This window comes from Labrus bergylta, chromosome 3, assembly GCF_963930695.1.
Source record: "Labrus bergylta chromosome 3, fLabBer1.1, whole genome shotgun sequence".
NCBI classification, from domain to species: Eukaryota; Metazoa; Chordata; class Actinopteri; order Labriformes; family Labridae; genus Labrus; species Labrus bergylta.
This window is the reverse complement of record NC_089197.1, coordinates 1,020,378-1,044,867: the sequence shown is the minus strand read 5'-3', so window position 1 is coordinate 1,044,867 and position 24,490 is coordinate 1,020,378. Positions and strand designations below refer to the sequence as shown.

The 24,490-nt window shown below is 41.6% G+C and overlaps 2 protein-coding genes and 1 long non-coding RNA gene across 3 annotated transcripts in view; 2 read left to right on the top strand and 1 right to left on the bottom strand.

The window, feature by feature from the left end:
* Positions 1 to 397: 397 nt before the first annotated feature.
* LOC136178520 (zinc finger protein 345-like) lies at positions 398 to 8,475 on the top strand. Its single transcript, XM_065952413.1, has 2 exons — positions 398 to 600; positions 6,412 to 8,475. Exons 1-2 carry the CDS (start codon positions 432 to 434, stop codon positions 8,061 to 8,063), a joined length of 1,821 nt encoding a protein of 606 aa, XP_065808485.1. The 5' UTR covers positions 398 to 431; the 3' UTR covers positions 8,064 to 8,475.
* A 3,559-nt stretch (positions 8,476 to 12,034) lies between these two features.
* LOC136178524 (zinc finger protein 85-like) lies at positions 12,035 to 19,359 on the bottom strand. The gene is made up of 2 exons (XM_065952420.1): positions 19,151 to 19,359; positions 12,035 to 14,030 (listed from the first exon to the last, which is right to left on the bottom strand). Exons 1-2 carry the CDS (start codon positions 19,317 to 19,319, stop codon positions 12,799 to 12,801), a joined length of 1,401 nt encoding a protein of 466 aa, XP_065808492.1. The 5' UTR covers positions 19,320 to 19,359; the 3' UTR covers positions 12,035 to 12,798.
* Positions 19,360 to 23,433: 4,074 nt separating this feature from the next.
* The window catches only part of LOC136178527 (uncharacterized), a 142,577-nt gene continuing 141,520 nt past the window's right edge, over positions 23,434 to 24,490 (top strand). The window contains exon 1 of the long non-coding RNA XR_010665926.1: positions 23,434 to 23,587. This is a non-coding gene — a long non-coding RNA (uncharacterized lncRNA). The remainder of the gene's footprint in view (positions 23,588 to 24,490) is intronic.

Genomic DNA, 24,490 nt, shown 5'->3' with positions numbered 1-24,490 from the left:
ATCGCCCAAGGAATCGCCCATCCAAGCTGAGGCATCTAATTTTTCGCAAGGCCAACCTGCACTGAGGACATTCATATTAATATCATATTCATAGATTAAAGAGTTCTGGTTCTGTTCTGTGGATTTGTTTGCAGTTTTTTGTATTTATTTTGTATTTGCATTTTTGTATTTGTGCAATTAAAAAGTTTGATTAAAATATTTAACAAGAGTAAGAATGCTTTTGTAACAGAATAAATGCATGCGCAAAGGGTTTTCAACACACATTCATTTTTGCAAAGTTAAGCTAAAATATGAGGCTACAAAAGATCCTAAATTAAGAGCCGTTTGGGAGTCAAAAGAGCCGACTCTCTGAAAAGAGCCCAACTTCCCATCACTATTAGACGTCAGCGCTGAGTTGAGTTTTCCCTCTGTGACTCTTGGATGTGTGTAAGATGGCCGGGTTTAAGGATCTTAAAGAGTTATTCAGTCGACGGCTGCTCGCTGCGGTTATCAGAGATATAACAGAAGAAAGAACAACAAGTGGATACGAAGAGGAGCTCCACCGACAAAGAAAACTGCTGGATGTGATTTTAACTCCTGAAATCAAGCTACAGAGAACAGGTTGGTTTTCTTTCCACTGCTGGAAACGTGTTTCCTGCTCATGTTTCAGATAGCAGAGCCTTTAGCTAACTTCCACAGACGCACACAGCACAGTGTTAGCTGCAGCTAGCTCCTGCTAACAACATCATTGAGTTTACTGGACTAAAAGACTCTTTAAGTCTTCACAATAGAAAATATAACAAATGTCTGCATTATTATAAAACCTTTCCCCCTCTATTTAAATAATGATTTCACTATTTAAATGTGTCTTTATTGGTTTATTTTACTTTATATTCTGTATATTATTGTCTTTCATTTGTACTTTTCTTTATGAAGGCTACTGTATGTTATTTAGTTATTTAATTTGCCTTTTACTTGATTTACATTGTGATATTGTTTTTTGTTTACCTGACTGTATATGAGCATTACTCTTCTTGAATAAAGCTAAACAAAAAAAAAAAGGGGTGAATGCGGCCGGTTCGGGTAACATAAATGATGCCACTTCCTTACTGAATGAATCAGAAGAAGTAGGAACAAATATCTGCCTACTGTGCGCGCATACTGAATAGTAGGTACTAACAGTATACAGCACGGATAGTAGGTACTGCCTACTCCCTACTGACAGATTGAGTAGGTACTTGGCAATTCGGATACAGACTGTATCAAAGGCTGCAGAGAGGTCTAGGAGGATGAGGATGCTGATGGATCCGGAGTCTGCAGCGATGAGGAGGTTATTGGTGATTTTAATGAGGGTGATTTCTGTGCTGTGGTGGGGTCTGAAGCCGGCGACATACAAGCCAGCGTCTTCGCTCTTATTCTTTCCTAAAGATTGAGCTAGCTCAGCACTTTGGTGTGTGAAAAGGCAGTATTTGTCATAATCACAAAATGATCAGCAGCACATGGCTCATTTACACAACGCCAGCTTTTCTGTTCAACATACTGTCTGATCATATTTACCGTTTGGTAGCCATATGTAAAATTGTTGACAGAAATGTGTGCTAGCTTGAAGGTAACTTTCTACAGCTTTCTGGTTCATTATTATCTCAGGCAACATTGAAGTGTCAGCTGGTCAACACATGCAAGAAGGTAGCCCAGAGGGAATATAAACTTAATGACAATCAGCAGGAGCAACACATCAGGTTAATGTATTGATAATGTTAATAATAATAATAATACATTTTATTTAAAGGCGCCTTTCAAAACTCTCCAGGTCACCTTACAGAGCAGAGATAAAAACAATAAAGTAACAACACAACGATGAAATTAACATTAAAAACACAAATGTACAGGATGTAAAGGAGTTATGAGACCAGGTGGAGAATGATCAGACTGAATATGCCAGTTTAAAAAGATGTGTTTTGAGATGAGATTTGAAAATGGAGAGAGAGTCGATATTACAGATTTGTGGTGGGAGGGAGCTCCAGAGGTGGGGGGCAGAGCGGCTGAAGGCCCTGGACCCCATGGTGGACAGGCGGGCGGGTGGTGCAGTGAGTTGAATGGAAGAAGAAGACCTGAGAGTGCGAGTAGGTGTGTTGATGTGCAGGAGTTCAGAGATGTAAAGCGGAGCGAGGTTGTGGATGGCCTTGAAGGTGAGGAGCAGAATTTTGAAGGTGATGCGATGTTTAACCGGGAGCCAATGAAGCTGCTGTAGGACAGGGGTGATGTGATTAACAGAGGGCGTTCTGGTGATGATGCGAGCGGCAGAGTTCTGGACCAGTTGAAGTTTGTGGATGGACTTGAGAGGTAGACCAACGAGAAGGGAGTTGCAGTAGTCAATTCGGGATGTAACCAGGGTGTTGACGAGGATGGCGGTACTGCTGGGAGTGAGGGACGGGCGGATGCGATTAATGTTACGTAGATGGAAATAAGCAGACTGGGTGACGTTATTGATGTGAGCTTGGAATGATAGTGTGCTGTCAAGGATGACACCCAGACTCTTAACCTGAGGGGAAGGGGAAACTGAGGAGTGTTCAATAGCCGGAGAAAAACTGTTGAGTTTAGAGATTGTTGATTTGGTGCCGATGAGGAGAAGCTCAGTTTTGTCACTGTTTAATTTGAGGAAGTTGAAGGTGAACCAGGATTTGATTTCTTGCAGGCCATCAGTCAGGGAAGTGGGCGGGAGGGAGGAGGTGGGTTTGGTGTATAGGTAGAGCTGGGTGTCATCCGCATAGCAATGGAACTGGATGTTATACTTACGGAAGATATGGCCAAGAGGAAGGAGGTAGATGATGAACAGAAGGGGCCCAGGACAGAACCCTGAGGAACACCGGTAGTGACTGGAAATGGCTGGGATTTGAAGGTTCCGAGTTGAGTGAACTGAGTGCGACCAGAGAGATAGGATGAAAACCAGTGCAAGGGTGTGTCAGTGATTCCAATGGAGGCAAGTCTGTCAAGGAGTGTGTGATGGGAGATGGTGTCGAAGGCTGCACTTAGATCAAGGAGGATGAGGATGGTTAGAAGTCCGGAATCAGCTGCCATGAGGAGGTCATTAGTGATTTTTACCAATGCTGTCTCTGTGCTATGGAGGGGGCGGAAACCAGACTGGAACTGTTCATAGAGGTTATTGTCAGACAAATGAGTGTGAATCTGAGATGCAACTGTTTTTTCAAGAATTTTGGATAGGAAGGGTAGATTAGAGATAGGACGAAAGTTATTGAAGTCATTTGTGTCTGCAGCAGATTTCTTAAGTATAGGGGTTATTGAAGCTGACTTGAAAGAAATGGGAACAAGACTAAAGGTGAGGGAGGAATGGATGCTTTTACCAGCACAGTAGGAAGAGGGTCTAATGGACAGGTAGATGGTTTCGATTTCCGAATGAGGTCAGATATTTCAGCAACAGCAGGAAGTTTGAAACTTGAAAGTGAGCGAGAGAGAGGGGGTAAGAAGACTGGGAGAGATGAGATGTTTGGAGTCAGTTGCTGGTGAATCTTGTCTACTTGTTACATATTTATAGAAGAAATGTGGAAATATTGCCATACTTGATAACTGTATTATTATCCTCTCAGGCTCTTGCCCTGAGAGCTGCTTGCATAGTGACTGCCCATCACATCAGCCCTGAGTGGAACATGGTAAGCCCTGTTCTGCAAATTCAACCCATTTTAAAAAAGCCACTCAAGGTTGGACAACAAGTGAAAGACAGGAAGTCAACTTTCACCCAGGTAAAAGCCAGACATCTTGTGAAGGATGTCCATCTTTCCTTCATTGAGCTCATCCACTGTGACTGACACTGCTTCTGCTCAGAGAGTTACTACTCATTTCATAGCCGTAGAAGAATTTCAAATTGAGATAGAAAAATCCTAGAAACCAAGGTAGAAAGGTCAGGAGGTTCCTGTGGGGCTGATAGTCTCTAAATTCATTTGAAAGCACACTGTTTCAACCTCATTGACAGCACAGTGCGCCAGCTTTACTGTAGCTCAGCTCGCCCAACAGCAATCTCTCTCCCAACTATCGTAACAGAGAATCCATTCATTCTCTTCAACAGAATTGAAATGTCATCATCCACAGCAACAAGTACACAGGACAGGATAGAAATGTAGCATTAACTTATCATGCTTCTATTGATCATGTCAATTAAAATATTAAAAGTAGGGCTGTTAACGTTAACACGTTAATCAGTTTTTTAATGACAGTATCTGCAGTGATGGAAAAAAGCAGTGAAATAATATCCCTGTGACATCAAACATTTCACTTTTTGTTGATGTATTTATGGAATTTTGTACGCATCCCTTAGAGATAGGACAGAATCAGAAACCAAGGAGAGAGAGTGGGGAATGACTTGTGGGAAAGGAGCCACATGTCAGATTCAAACCCGGGCTGCCCGCTCTCCAGGACTTAATGATGATGAGGAGAAACTTCAGTCCTCACAGCCTTTGGCTACCGGTGCCCTCACTTTTTTTTACACAACCTCTCCGCTGGTTTCATTTATTTTGACTTTTTTTTTTAACAAGTTCCTTTTTTCCGTGGTTAAGTTAATATAGTATCTTACGTCTACCATAAGTTCCTTATTTTCTTTCAAAATAAAGGTAACCTAAACACTCATAAGAGCAGTCGAACGTCACTTCCGGCTCGCCAGAGTGACCACTCCCCCGTTTGGGTGAAACCCCGAGAATGTATCGGCGGTAGATTAGAAAACACTGGTAGCTGTGCGATTAAACATGATTGCGAAGCTTTTTGTACTTCAAACTATTTTAAAAACACAATTTAGTATCAGGTTTTCATTTACAAAGGACAAAGGAGGGTAAAAGAAGAACTCTGTGTGTTTGGACTGAAACTAGAGAGGATTAAAGTGGTAAATTGTGGGACCGCTGTCATGTTCCTGCTAGCTTTAAGGCAGCGATCGCTCCGTGACAGAAGAGAAGTCTTAACAGATTCTTCACACATTCATTCACTAACGTATTAAAGAGCCCATATTCTGCCCTTTTTGGGGTTCGTATATTTAATCTATGTTCCTACTTTTGTACGTTCACAATAGCTAAAGTTAAAAAAAAAGTGTCTGTTTTCATGAACTGCTCCTCCTTGCTCCCTCTACGCTCTGAGTCCGTCAGCTACACTCTGCTGAGCCCACACTGTTAGACCCCACGTGGGCCAAGTCTACTCTGATTGGTCTGCCGAGCCGCTCTGTCGTTATTGGTCAGTTGCTCAGCACGCTTCTCAGAAATTTCAACATGCGCTGCTGGGTTTGCCACTACGGGCCAATGGGCTTAGATCAGTGACATCACACTGACAATAACGTCACACTGATAAATTTTTATCGAGGGGGGCTAGAACCGAGCGCTACATGCAGCTAATGCTACAGGAGGACGTAGGAGAAGCCACGTTTCCGCGGACTTTGAATTTTTGCACATAGATGTGCCTAAACATGTACAGGACACTTAGAAAACACACTAAAGAGCATATAAAACCAGAAAAAGAAGAATATGGCACCTTTAACAACGTTTCAACTGTTAAGTCACATAAATATGTTGGTGAAAATGTCTCTAAACGAAGGAACACTACACCAAATCCTCTTACTGAAAAATAAATGTCAAAATAAAAAGTTTGCTAGCTCGATATAACACCTCGTCTCGCCCCACTCATCATTATTTACACTCACGTATGAATACGAAAGGTTTTAATATCATCCAGGTGACCTTACTTATGTTACTCTTTTCTAAATCAGCTGATAACTCAGAGTTTATGTCCCCTTTTCTCTAAAATAAATGTCTGGAACCACTCCATTACAGCTATGAACACTGTTAGAAACTATTACAAATAAATATTATTTAAAAATAAAGATCCCTCTCGGGTAACACGGTTAATAATTACTCAGGTGTTTAAAGTCAGTTTATGACTCGTTTGAGCAGTTTGACGGAGAGAGATTGAACAAACACTCACGTACACGGTTAATTTTATACCGTTATGATGCCGATCTCTGTTCAGAAATGTCATATTTTAAATGTTTACATCACTGGTCATCAGATTTAGGCTCATACTTGCAATTTTAAAGTACGGTTTTCATTTTTTAAGACTTTAAATCAGTAAAGACCCCAACTTGTCCATTAACTGCCATTCATTCAGATGGAATGATTTCACCCAGAAAGGGGCGGGGCCGGCATTGTTTGGGCAAAGTACCCGGATGGGTTGCTCTCATGAATATTACAAAATAAAAGCATTAAACACTTAACACACTATTTTTTAAATGCAAAATAAGTGAATTCCAAACATTATTAAAATGTGATCAATTCCAATCAACTATTGATTTTCAGCCTTTAAAAATTAAATCATTTGACAGCCCTTATTAATATAAAAAAAACAGTTTAAATACCGTTAATGTTTGTTAACTGTGTCCTGCAGATGGCCAGCAACTATTGGTGAGTAAAGAAGAGCTTCCACCTGAGCAGCAGGAGTGGAGCCACATTCTGGACCAGGAGGACACTAAGCCCCAACACATTAAAGAAGAACATGAGGAACTGTGGATCAGTCAGGAGGAAGAACAGCTTCAAGGACTGGAGGAGGCTGATACCGCCAAGTTCCCCTTCACTCCTGTCTCTGTGAAGAGTGAAGATGATGAAGAGAAACCTCAGTCCTCACAGCTTCATCAGAGACAAACTGAACAGATGGAAACAGGCATTGATGGAGAGGACTGTGGAGGAGCAGAACCAGAGAGAGACTCAGATCCAGAGAGACATTCACAACCAGAGACTGAGGTTGAGATAGAAGACTCTGATGAACCTGAGACTGATGACAGTGATGATTGGAAAGAGACAGGAGAACATCTGTCAGAATTAAACTTGAAAAATAAGAAACTAAAGACTGGTAAGAGACCACATAGGTGCTCGGAGTGTGGTAAAAGATTTAACCGAAAAGGGAATCTGACCAGACACATGTTAGTTCATGAAGGAGAGAAACCCTTCAGCTGCTCTGTTTGCAGTAAAAAATTCAACCGAAAAGATCTTTTGACCAGACACATGTTAGATCATACAGGAGAGAAAGCCTTCAGCTGCTCTGTTTGCAGTAAAAGTTTTAACATTAGAGGAAATCTGACCAGACATATGTTGGTTCATACAGGAGAGAAACCCTTCAGCTGCTCTTTTTGCAGTAAAAGATTCCTCCGAAAACATGTTCTGACCAGACACATGTTAGTTCATACAGGAGAAAACCCCTTCAGCTGCTCTGTTTGCAGTAGAAGTTTTAACAATAGAGGAAATCTGACCAGACACATGTTAGTTCATACAGGAGAGAAACCCTTCAGTTGCTCTGAGTGTGGTAAAAGATTTTACGTAAAAGAGCATCTGACCACACACATGACGATTCACACAGGAGAGAAACCCTTCAGCTGCTCTGAGTGTGGTAAAAGATTTAACCTGCAAGAATATCTGACCAAACACATGATGACTCACACAGGAGAGAAACCTTTCATCTGCTCTGTTTGCAGTAAAAGTTTTATCCATAGAGTAAGTCTGACCACACACATGTTGGTTCACAGTGGAGAAAAACCCTTCAGCTGTTCAGTTTGCAGTAAAAGTTTTACCTATAGAGTAAGTCTGACCAGACACATGATGAGTCATACAGGAGAGAAACCCTTCAGCTGCTCTGAGTGTGGCAAAAGATTTAACCAGCAAGGATATCTGACCAAACACATGATGATTCACACTGGAGAGAAACCCTTCAGCTGCTCTGTTTGCAGTAAAAGTTTTATCCATAGAGTAAGTCTGACCGGACACATGTTGGTTCACTCAGGAGAGAAACCCTTCAGCTGCTCTGAGTGTGGTAAAAGGTTTAGCTCCAAGAGATATCTGACCAAACACGTGATGATTCACACTGGAGAGAAACCCTTCAGCTGCTCTGTTTGCAGTAAAAGTTTTAACAATAGAGTAAGTCTGACCGGACACATGTTGGTTCACACAGGAGAGAAACCCTTCAGCTGCTCTGAGTGTGGTAAAAGGTTTACCTTTAAGAGATATCTGACCAGACACATGATGATTCACAGAGGTGACAAATGCTAATCCTGTGCAATGGTAAAACTCATCCAAAGGAATCCAAGTTAACAACATCATTAATGTGTATTCATATGTATGTATTGACTAACAGATGTATAACTGCTGTTATAAAGGGATATGACACAATTATAATCACAGATCTGTTTCTACTTTTTGACATTGATGTTTTATTGCTGACATATGAACTAGTAAGTTGGGATCAGCTATGACGTTTGAATTTAAAGTGTTTATATGATACAGTTACAGTGTAAGGATTCTTCTTCTCTCCTGATATCTTCTCTTCTTTCTGTCACTTTGTTTCCTTGGAGGCCTCTGTGTTGGGTAGCGCAAGTTCTAAAGACAGCTCATGTGTCACCTTGTAATAAATAAACTGATGTATAGTGAGAAAGACTTTGATCTACTTGTGTTACCTTGTGTCAAGTGTCTAAAGTCTCTTTGGTAAAGAAAAGCAGTTCAGCAGATCCTGATGCAGAGTGACCACAGTCAGATCAGGTCCAGGTTGATTTAACTGAAAACCTTTAGCCCTTGATAAGAATCCTGCAGTCAGAATACAAAATAAAGAAAATCTTAATGACACCTGAACATGCACAGGATTAATTAAGAGTGCAGAGGCCACTGGGCACAAAACTGCTGCAGCCTTTGATCACAAACTGAATGACAACACCTGTAGATTTCATCTGGCATTCTGGATTTACGCAACATATTGTTAGCAGAAACAATAGAAATGCATTATAGTTTAGTTATAGTGTGAACAGAACAGAGTCACCAAACCTCTAACCCGAGTCGAGTCTCGAGTCCCAAAAACTCAAGTCCGAGTCGGTGAAGATAAATCCAAGTGGAGTCTCCATTACCTGTGCCTGAGTTGAGTCCTCAAGGTTGAGTAGAAGACCTTACCCAAAAAGACTGAATGCTGTGATACTGCTTCAACAGTATTAGTTTATGGGTGTGTATGCAACCACATTATTTTACTCTTCATTGGTCATTTTATAGGATAGAACTGGGTATCATCCAGGCAGTAAAACCGTCGGACTAAGACTCCATCCCAGACGTAGAGACGCTTCCACTGACTCCGGTACGCCTTGGTGGCTAGACTGTGAGCTGAGATGGTAGTCCATGGAGGGCGCTCTCCACTACTTGCTATCCATGCTGTAACAGGTGCAATGTTTTGGGACGAACACAGCTGATCCTGTCGCATTTGTCACAGGGTCTTTAGAGCCATCTGTGTATACTTGTACATTTTCTCCATATCTTTGTTCACTTACTAAATCAACATTTATTTTCTTTTCCTTTATCTTTAGAAGCTCCAAGTCTTCTTCAGCTGTCTCAAGCATCCACATTGAACTGGTGGCCATAAAACAGTTGTCTTGTCATACACTCCCATATCTCTGGCCACTCTATCCCCTATCCATCCCAAACTGGACATAATTGTTCTCTTTTTCCGAGCAATCCTTTAACTCTGATTTGTTCCATGACTGTGCTTTTCAGGTTGTAGCGGCAACTTTTAGGAATGCTCTGCCTTTGGGCTTAAGATTTGTGGGCACTGTTGACGCTTTTAAAAAGCAACTTAAGACCCATTTGTTTAGACTTGCTTTGGATGAATCTGATTTGTTTATTGTTGAGGTTGTTGTTTGCTTTTTCTGCTTGTTTCTCCTCCTTTTGTAAAGCACTTTGTGACTCTGCTCTTGAAAAGTGCTACATAAATTAAGTTATTATTATTATTGTTATGTCCTCTCAAGTTCAGCCATGACCAACCTGAAGTGCACATTATGAGATGATGTAACTGCCCCAATACATATTTGAATCATTTCTAACTTTGCAAGTATTGTTTTTGCTGCAGATCCATATACCACACTCCCATACTCAATACTTAGGGGTGCTGTGGCTCAGTGGGGAGAGTCGTCGTCTCTCAACTGGAAGGTCAAGGGTCCGATCCCCAGCTCCTGCAGCATCATGTCCGATGTGGCCTTGAGCAAGACACTTCCCCCCGACTTGTTCTCGCTTGTTACTTCTGATGGTCTCACTACATAGCAACCTCTGTCATCAGAGAGTGAATGTGGAGGTGACCTGCGGAGGTGTAAAAGTGCTTTGAGTGGTCAGAAGACTAGAAAAGTGCTTTACAAGCTGAAGTCCATTTACCCAATCCTAGTTCTAATTAACACCACATGTGTATTTTAAGGCAGCAACATCAGCTCCCCAATCCACTCCTACAAGACATCTCATTACATGTATTACTTTTTTACATTAATCAACAAAATGTTTCTTCCATGTCAACCAGACATCAAAATATTCCCCTTGAAAAATCAAATGAATCGTTATAGCTTATTTCCATACAATGTCAAACCAATATTCTCCCCACGAGAAAAGATTATCTTTGTTTTTTCCACAGAGAATTGAAATCCACACTTTAACCCCCAATTCTCAACTAAACTGATCCCTTCCTTAATTTTATTTACAACACAATTCATATTCTTTTTTTTTTCCGCGAACAATGATCTTCCTGTTGGGATATTATCAAATACTGAAAATAACTTATCACACTCCCCACAACATATTTTATATATTATATATATTTCATATTTTATATATTTCAGCACCTTTTTTAACTTTAATCGATCTCGTGTTCATAAAATCCATTATCCAATTAAAAATCCTTCGTTTGAGTCCCATGAGATGTAACTAATGGAAAATAATGTGTACTATGTGTAATGTGTAACTGAGTGCTCTGCTCATACAATGATGAAGTGTCTTGTTCTTTAGAAGTCTTAAAGAGTTGTCCTTGGGGATGGTGGAAAGATGGTACAACTGGGCCTCTCAGAGAAGAGATAACTTCTCTGTTGCTAAGCAACATGACGTATGTTAAGTGTTATCTGTATTGTGTTTTGTGTTTAAATACTAAGACTTCTCTCTATTTGGGGAGCTCCTCTTCTTCTTGGGAGTTGAGGCTTGACTGGGATTAGAGGTTTGGTGACTCTGTACTGTTCACACTGTAACTAAACCAGATGTTTTTTTCTTTTTACTATAATAGTTACCTCCAAATAATTCAATTTTTAAAATCATGTAATATGCTAACAGGACTGTCTGATCATAATCTGATTATAATGGCCAAAAAGCTGAATAGTAAGCAATTTAAACCCTTGGCTGCAACAGAATTTCATAGAATTCCCAGGAGGCCGATCAGTATTCTCCCGACAGCATCCAAAATTGCTGAGAAATGGGTAATTGAGCAGATTATTTTCCATCTAGATAATAGTTCCACCTCTCTCCACCCCATGCAGTTTGGCTTTAGGGACAAACACGGCTACTTTTTTTAGAGAAAATAAAAGTCTTTCTTGATTTGGGCGGTGTTGTTGGTGCAGTATTTCTTGATCTTTGATACTGTCTATCATAAAGTTCTCCTTACCAAGATATCACAATTTTTACAATAATAATTTCTGTGATGGTGCAATGAAATGGGTGGAATCATATTTAACCAACCGGTCTCAGTCAATTTCCATAATCATAGATCCAAGTTGGTGTAGTTACCTACTGGTGTCCCGCAAGGATCCATTCTTGGTCCCCTCTTGTTCAGCCTTTACATTAATGACCTTCCATCTATTTGTCCTGAGGTTGAAACCATAATGTACAGAGATGATACTGTTTTATTTGTACATGGCAGATCCAAGGCAGATGTTGCAGATAAGCTCACCAGATCCATGGCTCAGGTTACAACATGGCTGAGAGAGTGTTGCCTGCAACTAAATGTCTCTAAAATCACTGGTCAATTTTTTAAAAGTACCAGCTTTTAAGCTGTGAAGACGTCATAAAATGAATGAATAATGAATGTATTTTATGCTTTTATTGCTCTCAACAGCTGTGTGTTTTCTAATCTTTGTACTCTGTCCTGTTTTACCTTGTCAACTGTTCAGCTTTGTGCTTTGTTCTGTGTCTTGTTTTGTGCTAAGTTCTCTTTGGCTAGTGTTGTCAAAGAGACAGTCATGTCAGATTTTTAAAAAGTTTATTTAAACATTTTATGAATAAATAAAAAGCACCTTATAGTACAGGATGTCAGAGTTCACTGAAATCAGTAAAAGAGAGCTGGAAAAAAGAAATCATGATCTTCATTGGTATCATTACAGTCTAAGTCATCACAATGCTGATTAGATTTAATTCATGAAACACACGATTCCCTCTTTAGATGACAGAAATCACAAACAGTCGTCAGGTTCATTAGTATCAGTGGCTCACAGGGGGAGAGGGCTAAACCAGCCCACATGAGAGATTCAATCAGGGAGGTAAAAAAATCATGTCTGCCTGGCAAGAGATCTGGGATGAAGAGCATGAAGGACGTCATCTTTATCAAACTCAACACAAAGTGAGAGGAGTGAAAACAAGGCGGAAGCAAACAATCCTAACGAGACGAAGACTCACAGGGTTAAATTACACGACGCGCTTAACAGGTAAACATCAGTCAGGTTTGTGTGATCGTGGACAGGAACAGGAAACAGTAGATGTTATTTTGCATCGCCAGAAACATCAAAGGCAGGGAGAAGCTAAAGGAGGAGCTGAGGAAATAATCAGTCTTAAAATGCATTGACTAATGAGGAAGGGGAATATAACACCTCGTTTAAATCTCTAAAAGAAACGGGACTACAAAAAATAACAACTATATGGTTTCTCTCTCGTGCGAGTTTTTGAGTCTCTTGGGGTGCTAACTGAATGTATCAGCACACTCAGAGCAGTGGTTTCTCACCAGTGGTACATTTCATATCACTGACGGAAGTTCTCCAGTCTCCCTCCAGTCATCATCACTGTCTTCAGTCTCAGCTCCAGAAGAGTCTTCAGTCTTGACCTCAGTCGTTGTTCTTAAATGCCTCCCTTGATCTGCTCCTCCACAGGCCTCTCCATTAGCTCCTCTGTCTGCCTCTCTTTGATTTCCATGGAGCTCTGAAGCCTGAACACCAACACAGTTATGAAATTTTACCTGGCATGGCCAAGTGAACCTTTTTTCACAAAGCCTGCAGCTGAAGGGTTTCTCTCCTGTGTGCAGGATCATGTGTTTTGTCAGACTGCACTTGTGTCTAAATGTTTTACCGCACTGAGAGCAGCTAAAGGGTTTCTCGCTTGTGTGCAGGATCATGTGATTTGTCAGAGTGCACTTTTGTCTAAATGTTTTACCGCACTGAGAGCAGCTAAATGGTCTCTCTCCTGTGTGCATTCTCATGTGTTGGATCAGATGCCCATTTTGGGAAAATCGTTTACCACATTCAGAGCAGCTTAATATTTGATCTCCTGTGTGAACTTTCATGTGAATTTTTAGATATTTCTGGTTTCTAAAACGTTTACCGCACTCTGAGCAGCTCACACATTTTCCTCCTGTATGAATTTTCATGTGTTTGTTCACTCGCCATTTTTTCGTGAATGTTTTGCCACACTCGGAGCAGCTGAAGGCTCTCTCTTCTATGTGTATCATCTTGTGTCTGCTCAGAGACGACTTGCTACTGAATTTTTTACCGCAGTCAGAGCAGCTGTGAGGGTTCTTATCAGTTTCTGCTGGTTTATTTTTCATTTTTTCCACATGTTTTAAAGCTGACTGATCTTCTCTTGTCTCCTTCCAATCATCACTGTCATCAGTCTCAGGTTCATAAGAGTCTTCAGTCTCGACCTCAGTCTCTGGTTGTAAACGTCTCTCTGGATCTGAGTCTCTCTCTGGTTCTGCTCCTCCACAGTCCTCTCCATCAACTCCTGTTTCCATCTGTTCAGTTTGTCTCTGATGAAGCTGTGAGGACTGAGGTTTCTCTTCATCATCTTCACTCTTCACAGAGACAGGAGTGAAGGGGAACTTGGCGGTATCAGCCTCCTCCAGTCCTTGAAGCTGTTCTTCCTCCTGACTGATCCACAGTTCCTCATGTTCTTCTTTAATGTGTGGGGGCTTAGTGTCCTCCTGGTCCAGACTGGGCCTCCACTCCTGCTGCTCTTTACTCACCACCTGGACGTCTGCAGAAACACAAAGAGACATCAAATGTTATGGGAAAAAAAACAGCCCTTCATGCATTAACTGTTGTTGGCCTAAGGACTGTGTGTGTAACTCCTTTCTTAGCAGGTTTATGAAGGATTACTCCGATTCAATGAGAAAAGATACAAAATACAAGAATAATCCTTTTTTTAAGATTCATCTTTTAGGCTTTTTATGCCCCTATTAGAGAGACAGGACAGTGGAGAGAGAGAGAGGACAGGGGAGAGAGAGAGGACAGTGGAGAGAGAGAGAGAGAGAGAGAGAGAGACAGGACAGTGGAGAAAGAGAGATGACAGTGGGGAGAGAGAGAGAGAGAGAGAGAGAGAGAGAGAGAGAGAGAGAGAGAGAGAGAGAGAGAGAGAGAGAGAGAGAGAGAGAGAGAGAGAGAGAGGACAGGGGAGAGAAAGAGAGGACCATGGAGAGGGGGGGGGGTTACATGCGGGAAAAGAGCCAAGGGTTCGAACCTCGGTGGCCCACTTTGAGGACTGTAGTCTCTATACTTCGGTGGCGTTAACAAACCACTAGGCCATCAGTGCCCCCAGAAGATCATTCTTAATTGATTCCACTAGAGGTGTATTTTACCATTTAAAGTATCGGAAGCATTCCACTCCAGAGCAACTAACATATGTCCAGGTCCCAGGCTTCTCCAGGAGCACAGTAACCTCTGCTTGTGTTCACTGTTATTCCCTCACTGTTTTGACAGAAGCACAGCTGCACTGATAGGGCTGGCCGTTACCATGACAACTAAGGTCACTTTATGGAGACCGGCCTTTATCTGGCCTGTTTCCCAGACACAGTTTCTCCACAGATGGAGCACAGGCACACACATGGTGGTGTCACTCAAAGCTTGTAGGCAAGAATTCATGACTAATGCATCCTAAATGTGGAAGCATCATCAATATGGAAAAAAGACTGTCTGGATTTTAAACACGTGTAATAAACACGTTTACAACCTGCGGCGTCACACCTGAAAAAATGACCTCACTGTTAGCAGGGACATCAGTAGATGAGCATGTGAAGGATGACACGCCAGATCATGTCCTTTTTTGGTGACACGTGTTGTAAGTGCTCAGTTATTTGATTGCCCAGAGAAGGATGACGAGGATGAAGAACTGCTCTAAGTGGAATAAAAAGATCGCAGCAGACTCCGGCTCCATCAGCATCCTCATCCCCCTAGACCTCTCTGCAGCCTTTGATACAGTCTCCCATACCATCCTCCTCAACCGCCTATCTGAACACCTTGGCGTCTCTGGTCCAGCTCTCTCCTGGTTCCACTCCTACCTCTCCAACAGGCAACAGTTTGTCACCATCAGCGACTCAAGCTCCTCCCCAGCCCCAGTTAACCAAGGAGTGCCGCAAGGTTCTGTGCTTGGCCCTCTTCTCTTCACTGTCTACATGCTCCCCCTCTGTCTGATAATCCGCCAACATGGTCTCAATTTCCACTCCTACGCCGATGACACACAACCCTACCTCAGCACCCTTCCTTCCACTAAGCTCCCCCCCCCCCAGTCACTAGTCAACTGCCTGCAGGACATCAAAACCTGCATGTCTTCCAATCTCCTAAAACTCAACAGCAGCAAGACTGAGCTCATGGTCGTGGCCCCCAAGGCACTGCTCAGGAAGGTTTGAGATCTCCTTCTCACTGTGGACGACTGCTCCATTCGCCCTTCACCCGAGGTCCGTAACCTAGGCGTCATCCTGGACTCCACCCTCTCTTTTAAATCCCACATCAAGTCCATCACCAAATCCGCCTTCTTCCATCTCTGCCAGGGTCCTCACACGCACCAAGCCCTCGCAGCACATCACCCCCACCCTCATTCACCTCCACTGGCTCCCGTTTAAGTCCCACATTCAATATAAACTCGTCCTACTCACCTACAAATCTCTCCGTGGTCTAGCCCCACCATACCTCACCGACCTCCTCCATCCCTACACCCCGTCCCGACAGCTGCGGTCCTCAGCCACAGGCCTGCTCTCCACCCCCCACACCAAACTGCTATCTTTTGGTGACAGAGCCTTCAGTGACCCAGCCCCCACCCTCTGGAACTCTCTCCCCGCCAAAATCTGCACTGCTTCAACCTCCTCTAACACCACCTGTTCACCAAAGCATTCAGCCTCAGCTAACACTCCCCCAGCTGATCACCCACTTCCTTTCTCCTTCATTTGTTTGTCTCCCCTTAAACTGCTTTTTAAATATTAGTAAGGGCTGTCAAATGATTTCATTTTTAAAGGCTGAAAATCAATAGTTCACTAGAATTGATCACATTTTAATCATGTTTGGAATTCACTCATTTTGCATTTAAAAAACGTTTTTAATGCTTTTATTTTGTAATGCCTTAAGCTTAGGTTACTTTACTTCCTTTTTGGATACAAACCTACCTTTATTTTGAAAGAAAATAAGGAACTTGTCTAAGGCTGTGAAGATTGAGGTTTCTCATCATCATCATGAAGTCCTGGAGAGCGGGCAGCCAAGGTTCGAATCCGACCTGTGGCTCCTTTCCAAAACGGCGAATATGATCAGACAGTATGTAGAACAGAAAGGCTGGCGTTATGTAAATGAGCCATGTGCTGCTGATCACTTCCTGATTATGTCAGATACTACCTCTTCACACACCAAAGTGCTGAGCTAGCTCAATCTTTAGGAAAGAATAAGATATGTGTCCAACAGAGAGTTTTTTTGCAATTAAATTGCAGAAGCAAGCGGAAATTGCAACACTAGTTGCATTTTTTTTAATATAAAAAAATCGAGACTTTTTGTTATTAAACTACGTTCTTACACACACTTTGATGTAGGGATGTAACGATTCACTCAACTCACGATACGATTCACGATACTGGGTTCACGATACAATTCTTTCACGATTTATTTTACAAATTGAGACTGAAGAAAGAAGATTCCTTTAATTTATTCATGAAAACACCATGGGGGGGGGGGGGGGGGGGGGGCACAGACACTTAAAGGGATCATGGTGTTCATGTGTTTCTTTTAATGACAGCAGTCAAAACAATTATTTCAACTTGTAACGGTCTGTCCAGCTTAGTTTTTGTTCCTGCAACTCCCTTTTCTGAGCGCACCTGAATGCATCTCTCATTGTCTGAGCACCCCTGAATGCAGCATGGTCACAGCGCATCTCCTGAGTAACGGCAGAGAGAGAGAGACATGCCCAGAAAAGTCTGAAGTAAGATAAGCGGCCTACTTTATTTTCTGATGGTTCTTAAGGACTTTTTATTATTGTGCACACCCAGGCCTCCGCTGGTGAAAGTGTGCTCACCTGTGTGTGTGTGTGCATTGGGCAGGGCTGGCCCGTGGCATAGGCAGTGTGGGCAAATGCTAGGGGCGCCAGCCTCCATAGGGGGCGCCAGCCTCCATAGGGGGCGCCAGCCTCCATAGGGGGCGCCAGCCTCCATAGGGGGCGCCGCTGGTGCCCCAAATAAGTGAGGCAGAAAAGTTGAAGGTAAGAAGAAGAAATAGAAGGAAAAATGCGTTTAAATATCATTAAATATTATTCATCTAATATAATTTTCATGCTTTGATTTAGTTATGATCCAAAAGAAGCCATGAAAACACAACTATCACATTTAAAAAGGCTCTACTTTCTTGCCTCCTGCTTGGCCCTGCGCATCACAACACAGCTGATCGTTACCTGCTCGTTGTGGAGGAGGAGGGCAGGTAACATATTAGAAGTGAGTGACACTGACCACACTGATTAAAAAACAACAACAAAGCCCTTCGGAGCCCAGGGACGAAAAAGAAGAAGAGGAGGAAAATGTGAAAAAGACACAGAGGTAACGTGCTGCACAGATCAATGATTTATCTGTTGTATTTAAGCTAGCTTGTTATTGATGATGATAGTAACGTCAGTGTTTCCTAGCTCGAGTTAACATTAGTTATTTCCACTGTACTTTTATTAGGTTAAGATTATTCATGTTAAGAAAATAACCAGTGTAAGAAATACACTTCTTCTTTTGTATAGTAGGCTATATTGTTTGGGACACAAAACCTACTTTTATATTTATTGACATCTTACTTAGTTAGCTTTCACCCTCATTGATTAAAATGTTTATTTTCGTCCTCCTGTTGTCATTAATAGTTTTAAGCTCTTGCCTTTACAGTATCGATGTCTGAGAGCATTAATGCATTTTGTGCATGAAGTCCTCTCTGTATAGATATGTTTGCATGCTGTAGGTCTGGTTGTTAGGAAAACGTTTGGGCTCACCTGAAAAACTATGCTGACGTTTCTGTACTGCTCTGAACAGAAAATAATGTTTTGTGTTCACACTATATTATGAAATGCAGATTGTTTAACAAATGCTCATTTTCTCTCTCCAGATGCAATCATAAAACATTTTAATCCATCCCCTGCCGTCCCTGGGCCGTCTGTGACCACTTCTGCTCCCTGCACTGGTTGATATTCTTTGTTCTCTTTCACTAGTTATTTGTATTTATTTTATTTTGTATTTACTTATAGGAAATATTATTGTTATTACCATTTTGTAAATGTTTGTCTATAAGTATTTTATATTTTTTAAATAAAGACATTCTATTAAATATAAAGCTGTATGCCAGTTTTCTTTAAGTTGATGACTATTGTCTTTGGTGGTCAAACTGTCTGCAATATGAGGGGCAACTGCTGAAATCTTGCCTAGAGCACCAACATGGTTAGGGCTGGCTCTGGCATCGGGCCGAAACTCCGCCGTGTGTGACACAGAGAGCAGAGGAGAATGGTAAACGACCATGTAGAGACAGAAATGACATGATGCCGTCGTGTAAAGAAGATAGAATAAACTATCGTTTCTGAAGTGGAGGCTGGCTTGACCGCAGTCTGATGCAGAGGGTGGCCTGAAGTTTGTGTGCCCAAAGATACAACTGAATAGCATATTGTTAAGGTTTCTAAAACGTATCTCCAATAACCAGATCCGTTGCTGGATTCAATAGGTGAAGACTTAAAGAGTCTTTTAGTCCAGTAAACTCAATGATGTTGTTAGCAGGAGCTAGCTGCAGCTAACACTGTGCTGTGTGCGTCTGTGGAAGTTAGCTAAAGGCTCTGCTATCTGAAACATGAGCAGGAAACACGTTTCCAGCAGTGGAAAGAAAACCAACCTGTTCTCTGTAGCTTGATTTCAGGAGTTAAAATCACATCCAGCAGTTTTCTTTGTCGGTGGAGCTCCTCTTCGTATCCACTTGTTGTTCTTTCTTCTGTTATATCTCTGATAACCGCAGCGAGCAGCCGTCGACTGAATAACTCTTTAAGATCCTTAAACCCGGCCATCTTACACACATCCAAGAGTCACAGAGGGAAAACTCAACTCAGCGCTGACGTCTAATAGTGATGGGAAGTTCGGCTCTTTTCAGAGAGTCGGCTCTTTTGACTCCCAAACTGCTCTTAATTTAGGATCTTTTGTAGCCTCATATTTTAGCTTAACTTTGCAAAAATGAATGTGTGTTGAAAACCCTTTGTGCATGCATTTATTCTGTTACAAAAGCATTCTTACTCTTGTTAAATATTTTAATCAAACTATTTAATTGCACAAATACAAAAATGACATCAGACATTAAGGAAACATGTTATGTTGAAGTGCTGGCTTCTCTGACAACAATGCAGCAGCCAGTATGTCCTCCTTCTAACTTTAGATTCTGCTCCTGAATGCTCTGGATTTGTTTGGACCAGAGAAGGTAGGCGCTTTTAAAACACCCCCCCACATGGCCATTTTGGACGCCCCTCAGTTTGTCAGATATGAGAGCAGTTATCAGGTCAACAGGTGTTACAGCGATGGAAGCGGTCAAGAGAAGTGGTTCAGATAGAAGTGATTGTACCCAACCTAAAAAGCCTCTGCATGTTTCTAATAAGGTGTTGATACGATTCTGTGTCTTGTCACTGTTTCCTGTCCAGCGGGGCGACGCCCCCCCCCGGTACATGATGTAATCCAACTCCTTATGTCTTATGTCATCTTATTCACACAGAGGGGACAGTACACACACACACACATACACACACACACACACACACACACAGAGGGGTGTGTTTGTGTGGAGTCCCATCGATGGCGGTCTCCATGCTGGAAATGCTGTCTCAGTCTAACTTTCAGTCAACCAAACGACAGGCTGAGAGCTGGAGCTGAGGCGGGTTTTAAACCTCCTGACAAACCGTTACACCGCGCCCACCTGTCAATCAGGTCAGCTACACGCCTTATTGTGAATAACTCTTATCCTTCATCAAATCAAAACTGATGAGTCATCAAAACATTCACCCCCCGTACAGTGTGTGTCCATCCAGACATGAGCTAATCACACCTATTTGGTTTTTTGAACCAGGCTGTAAACATGTTCATCTCTGCTGTAAAAACAGGCTTTTTAGAATGGGTGTGTATGTGACTTCCTGTGCTTCTGCAGCCAGACTCTAGTGGACACTCGAGGAACTGCAGGATTGTACACTCCAGCATCGACTTCATTTTTCAACATCTGAGGTTTCTGCTTGACAGAGCCTCTGGCCCCCACGACCCTGAACGGGATAGTCGGTATAGAAAATGAAAGGATTTATTTTTAGAGGTTACTCATCACTGCATATCAAATCTATGTATTCCTGTTCTACATCAAAATTTAAATAAAAAGTTACAAACACAAAAAGAGATACTGAATGTACTGAATAGATAACAGAAGAAGAAAAACTAAATTATTTTCTACCTTCATCTTCTTATTTGGTCGTTAATAATGATTTCTGTTTTTAATCCCTGTCTGTCGTTCCTTTATGAAGCATAAAGTATGAAAGAGTCAGATTAAAAACTCACAAAGGGGTTCAAATCATTTTTAAAACGGTGTTCTGTCAGTGATGCACAAGGAGAGAAGGTCTGTGCTTCATCTGTTTAAAACAAGAACAGCTACAAACCTGCAGCGCCCTCTGCTGGACGTTTGAGCATCCTGCAGCTGGTAACATCACCTCCATTCTGCAAACAGCAAACAAAGGAGAGCAGCATCACTTATCACTGATATGTGGGACAATATTTCCAACTTCTTGAGATAATCTGACACTTTATTTATTTTCTAGAAATAGTACAAGAAAAAGAAGAAGAAGTGTAAATGTGTCTGTATCAGTTTGTAGAATGACTTCTTATTCTTTTTGTGAAGTTTGGGGATGTTTGTTTTGAAACATTAATCTTTTGCTTCAAACTTAGTTCATGACTTATTATCACATTACAAATTGTATTTTCCTGCATAAGAAACTTGAAAGGAGCAATATGTAACTCTGACACCTAGTGTTTTAAACTGGTACTGCAGTCCAAATTCAAAATAACTGATAATTAGATAATTACGAAGTGTAGGACGGAGGATTAGGGCCACGTCATTTTTTTTGTAATTTCGAGATTAAACTCGTAAATTAACGAGTTCGAGACCAGCCTGCGCGAAAATGATGAGAGGAGAACCCTTAAAGTCTTTAAAGAATAAAGTGCTTATTTTAGTCTATATCATAAGAGCATCCTGTTCTCAAATAACAAACATGGAGCATCTTGTCCTAAAGGTTTCAATAATAAGGAAATAGGATACTTCCCTGTGTAGTCAGTAAAAACAGTTCAAGAGAAGTTTTAACTTCAACTTGTAAGACCTTGTTTATCTGTAAAATGATGAACAGGGCACAAACTGTCTCTGCACATGAGACACTTTAACAAGGCAGACCGATAACAGACACAAATAGTTGTGTTGGGGCTTTACTTATGCAGATATGAAACTACACATGCTTTTGGCACATCATCATCTTCACATTGTCTTTAAAATATCAGCACCCTGGAAAGATACTGCAAGAAACTGTGGCTTTTCCGAAGAAAATAGGTAGGCTACTTTAAGAGTTCTACTTTCATCATTTTCGCGCAGGCTGGTCGCCAACTCGTTAATTTACGAGATTATTCTCGAAATGAAAAAATGAAAAACCGTTTTTAACGTGGCCCTAATCCTACGTCGTAACGAAGAGATGAGAAACATCTATAATTGCCTAAACCAGGGGTGTCAAAGTGCTATTGGGTCGGGGGCCGAATTTGTTCAATTGAGACCTCAAGTGGGCGGGACTAATTTTGCAGACATCACTATAACTTGACACATGGATTTATAGGCTTATGTATGATTAGAAAAAAAGACAAAAAAAGGTACTTGTATAGACTTGTACTTGGGGGGCCCAGCAAAGTGGGTGCTAAGAGGTGGAATCAATGACATTACAAACAGGCCACAGCACCCTGCTGGTGCCGTTTGCTGCCGAAGTTGAGAACCCCCTTGGCAGTGGAGGGGGGCCCCTCTCTGCTCTACAAAATACATTGTGTGTCTTGAATGCGGCAAAAGAAAAGAGACTCAGACCTAGTCAAACTAACTTTATTAGAAAATTCCACTAAATAACAAAATGCATGTTAAATTTGGCTCAAAGTGGGCCCCTTGAGACAACAGTGGCCCCGGGGCGGCCGCACCTTCTGCCCCCACACTCGCTCCGCTACTGGGCACAACAGCAGGCTACTGCATTTAGAAGTGATGTCGCGCTGAAACTGTTAGGTGATCAACACGTTCACCTCTGGGTGACCTAAAAATGAACCATCTGTAAATAAAATCAGTTAATATTCATTTTAATTTACTGTTTTTACAATAACCAGAGGTAAAACTAGTCGGGAGATGCATCAGGCTCAACGCCGGTGTCCACAACCTAGACTTAGTCTGGATGTGAGGAGACGGTCTGGGCCGTTACGCATGAAGGAGAGAATTGTTTTTTATTTGCACGAGCTGCAGCGGTGTGCCTGTTGTTAAGTCCCGTGGCTCTGATACAATTCTGGCAACTTGTGAGCAAATAAATCTAAAGAAATATCGCCCCTTCAATCTCTCTTGAAAACCTGCATTCTGTGTCACCTCTCTCAGGTGTTCAGTCTGTTTTCTGATGTGATCTATTACCAGCGTAATGCAGGAGTAGCTCGTGCGCTCGTCCACTCGTCTTTTTTATGATACTCCCTGCTGAGAAAATAGTTCAAAGTGCCCCGTTTAATTAATTTTCGTATCATGATATCAACCTTTACGTTGCTCATTATACATCGGTTTTAATACAATTTGGGGAAAATACGTATTACAAATATTTAATTTATAAAAAATCTCAAAATATTTTTCAATACATTTCCTCCTTCTTCCCAAAACGTTTCGCAGGCTGGATGAAACCTGCTGTCGGGACATATGTCTGACATCCCTGGCCTAAACCAATAAACATCAAAGAAGGGAGAGTTACTATGGGAAGTATGCTCTGATAGGCTGACGTCAGCCAAAAGTTTCTTTCCATGAAGAACCGCCCTCTCCTGGCTGTACATTGGAAATTTCTACCTGAACACCTCAAACACTCACACACTCACACACACACACACACACACACACACACACACACACACACACACACACACACACACACACACACACACTGAAACATGTCTCCACCGTCTTTATTCGTCTTCTTACTGATTTCTCGTCTCTTTGGTTTTAATGAGGCGATGTCCACGCACACACCGAGGATGAGATTCTCAAACACAGGTAGGACATACTTAACTTCTTCTTCTACATCTGCAAATCATTTGTGTAGATGATTCCTTTAGAGGTGACGAGTTTCGGTCAAACGAGAGACAGTGTGATGAAGCTGCGACTTTAGGGGAGACCAGGGTCGGTTGTAAATGGTAAATGAGCTTATGTAGCGCTTTTCTAGTCTTTCGACTACTCAAAGCGCTTTTACACCACATGTCACACCCACACATTCACACACTGATGGTAGTGATCGCTATGTAGTATCATCAGAAGTAACTAATCCCATTCATACACCACCACTGAAGCAGCGGGAGCAATTCAGGGTTAAGTGTCTTGCCCAAGGACACAACGGACATGTTGCTCAGCTGGGGATCGAACTCTACCAACTGAGCCACAGCCGCCCTGTTGTCACACTTTTCACTCTCTTCTGAATCCCTCCTGATCGATAACTCTGACAGAGGTCACTCCTGAAGTATACCATATATGATTATAATATATTCTAACTTTGATGACTGTTAATCTTTTTCAGAAATCCAATTTCAAAATGATCCTACAAAGATCTTCTGTATTCACAATCAAAGATCAGATGTTCTAAAGTCTAAATGTCAAAATCATGAAAAATAATTTCCTCCCCAATATTAACTTTAAGAAATTCATCACAGGGGTTAAAATCATTTATCTTCCTACAAGGTGTTTCTCTGGAGTTTGGTGAAATGAAGGGAGTGAGGTATCCAGTTTAACTCTGTTAACATTTTGATTAGAGTCCTCTTTCCTTTAATGACTCTGAACACAACACTCGTCTCTCTTCCTTTGTTAATCAAATTTAAAGAGGTCATATTATGCCCTTTTATGGGTTCATATATTTAATTTATGTGCCTACTAAAGTACGTTCACAATCACTAATGTCCGAAAAAT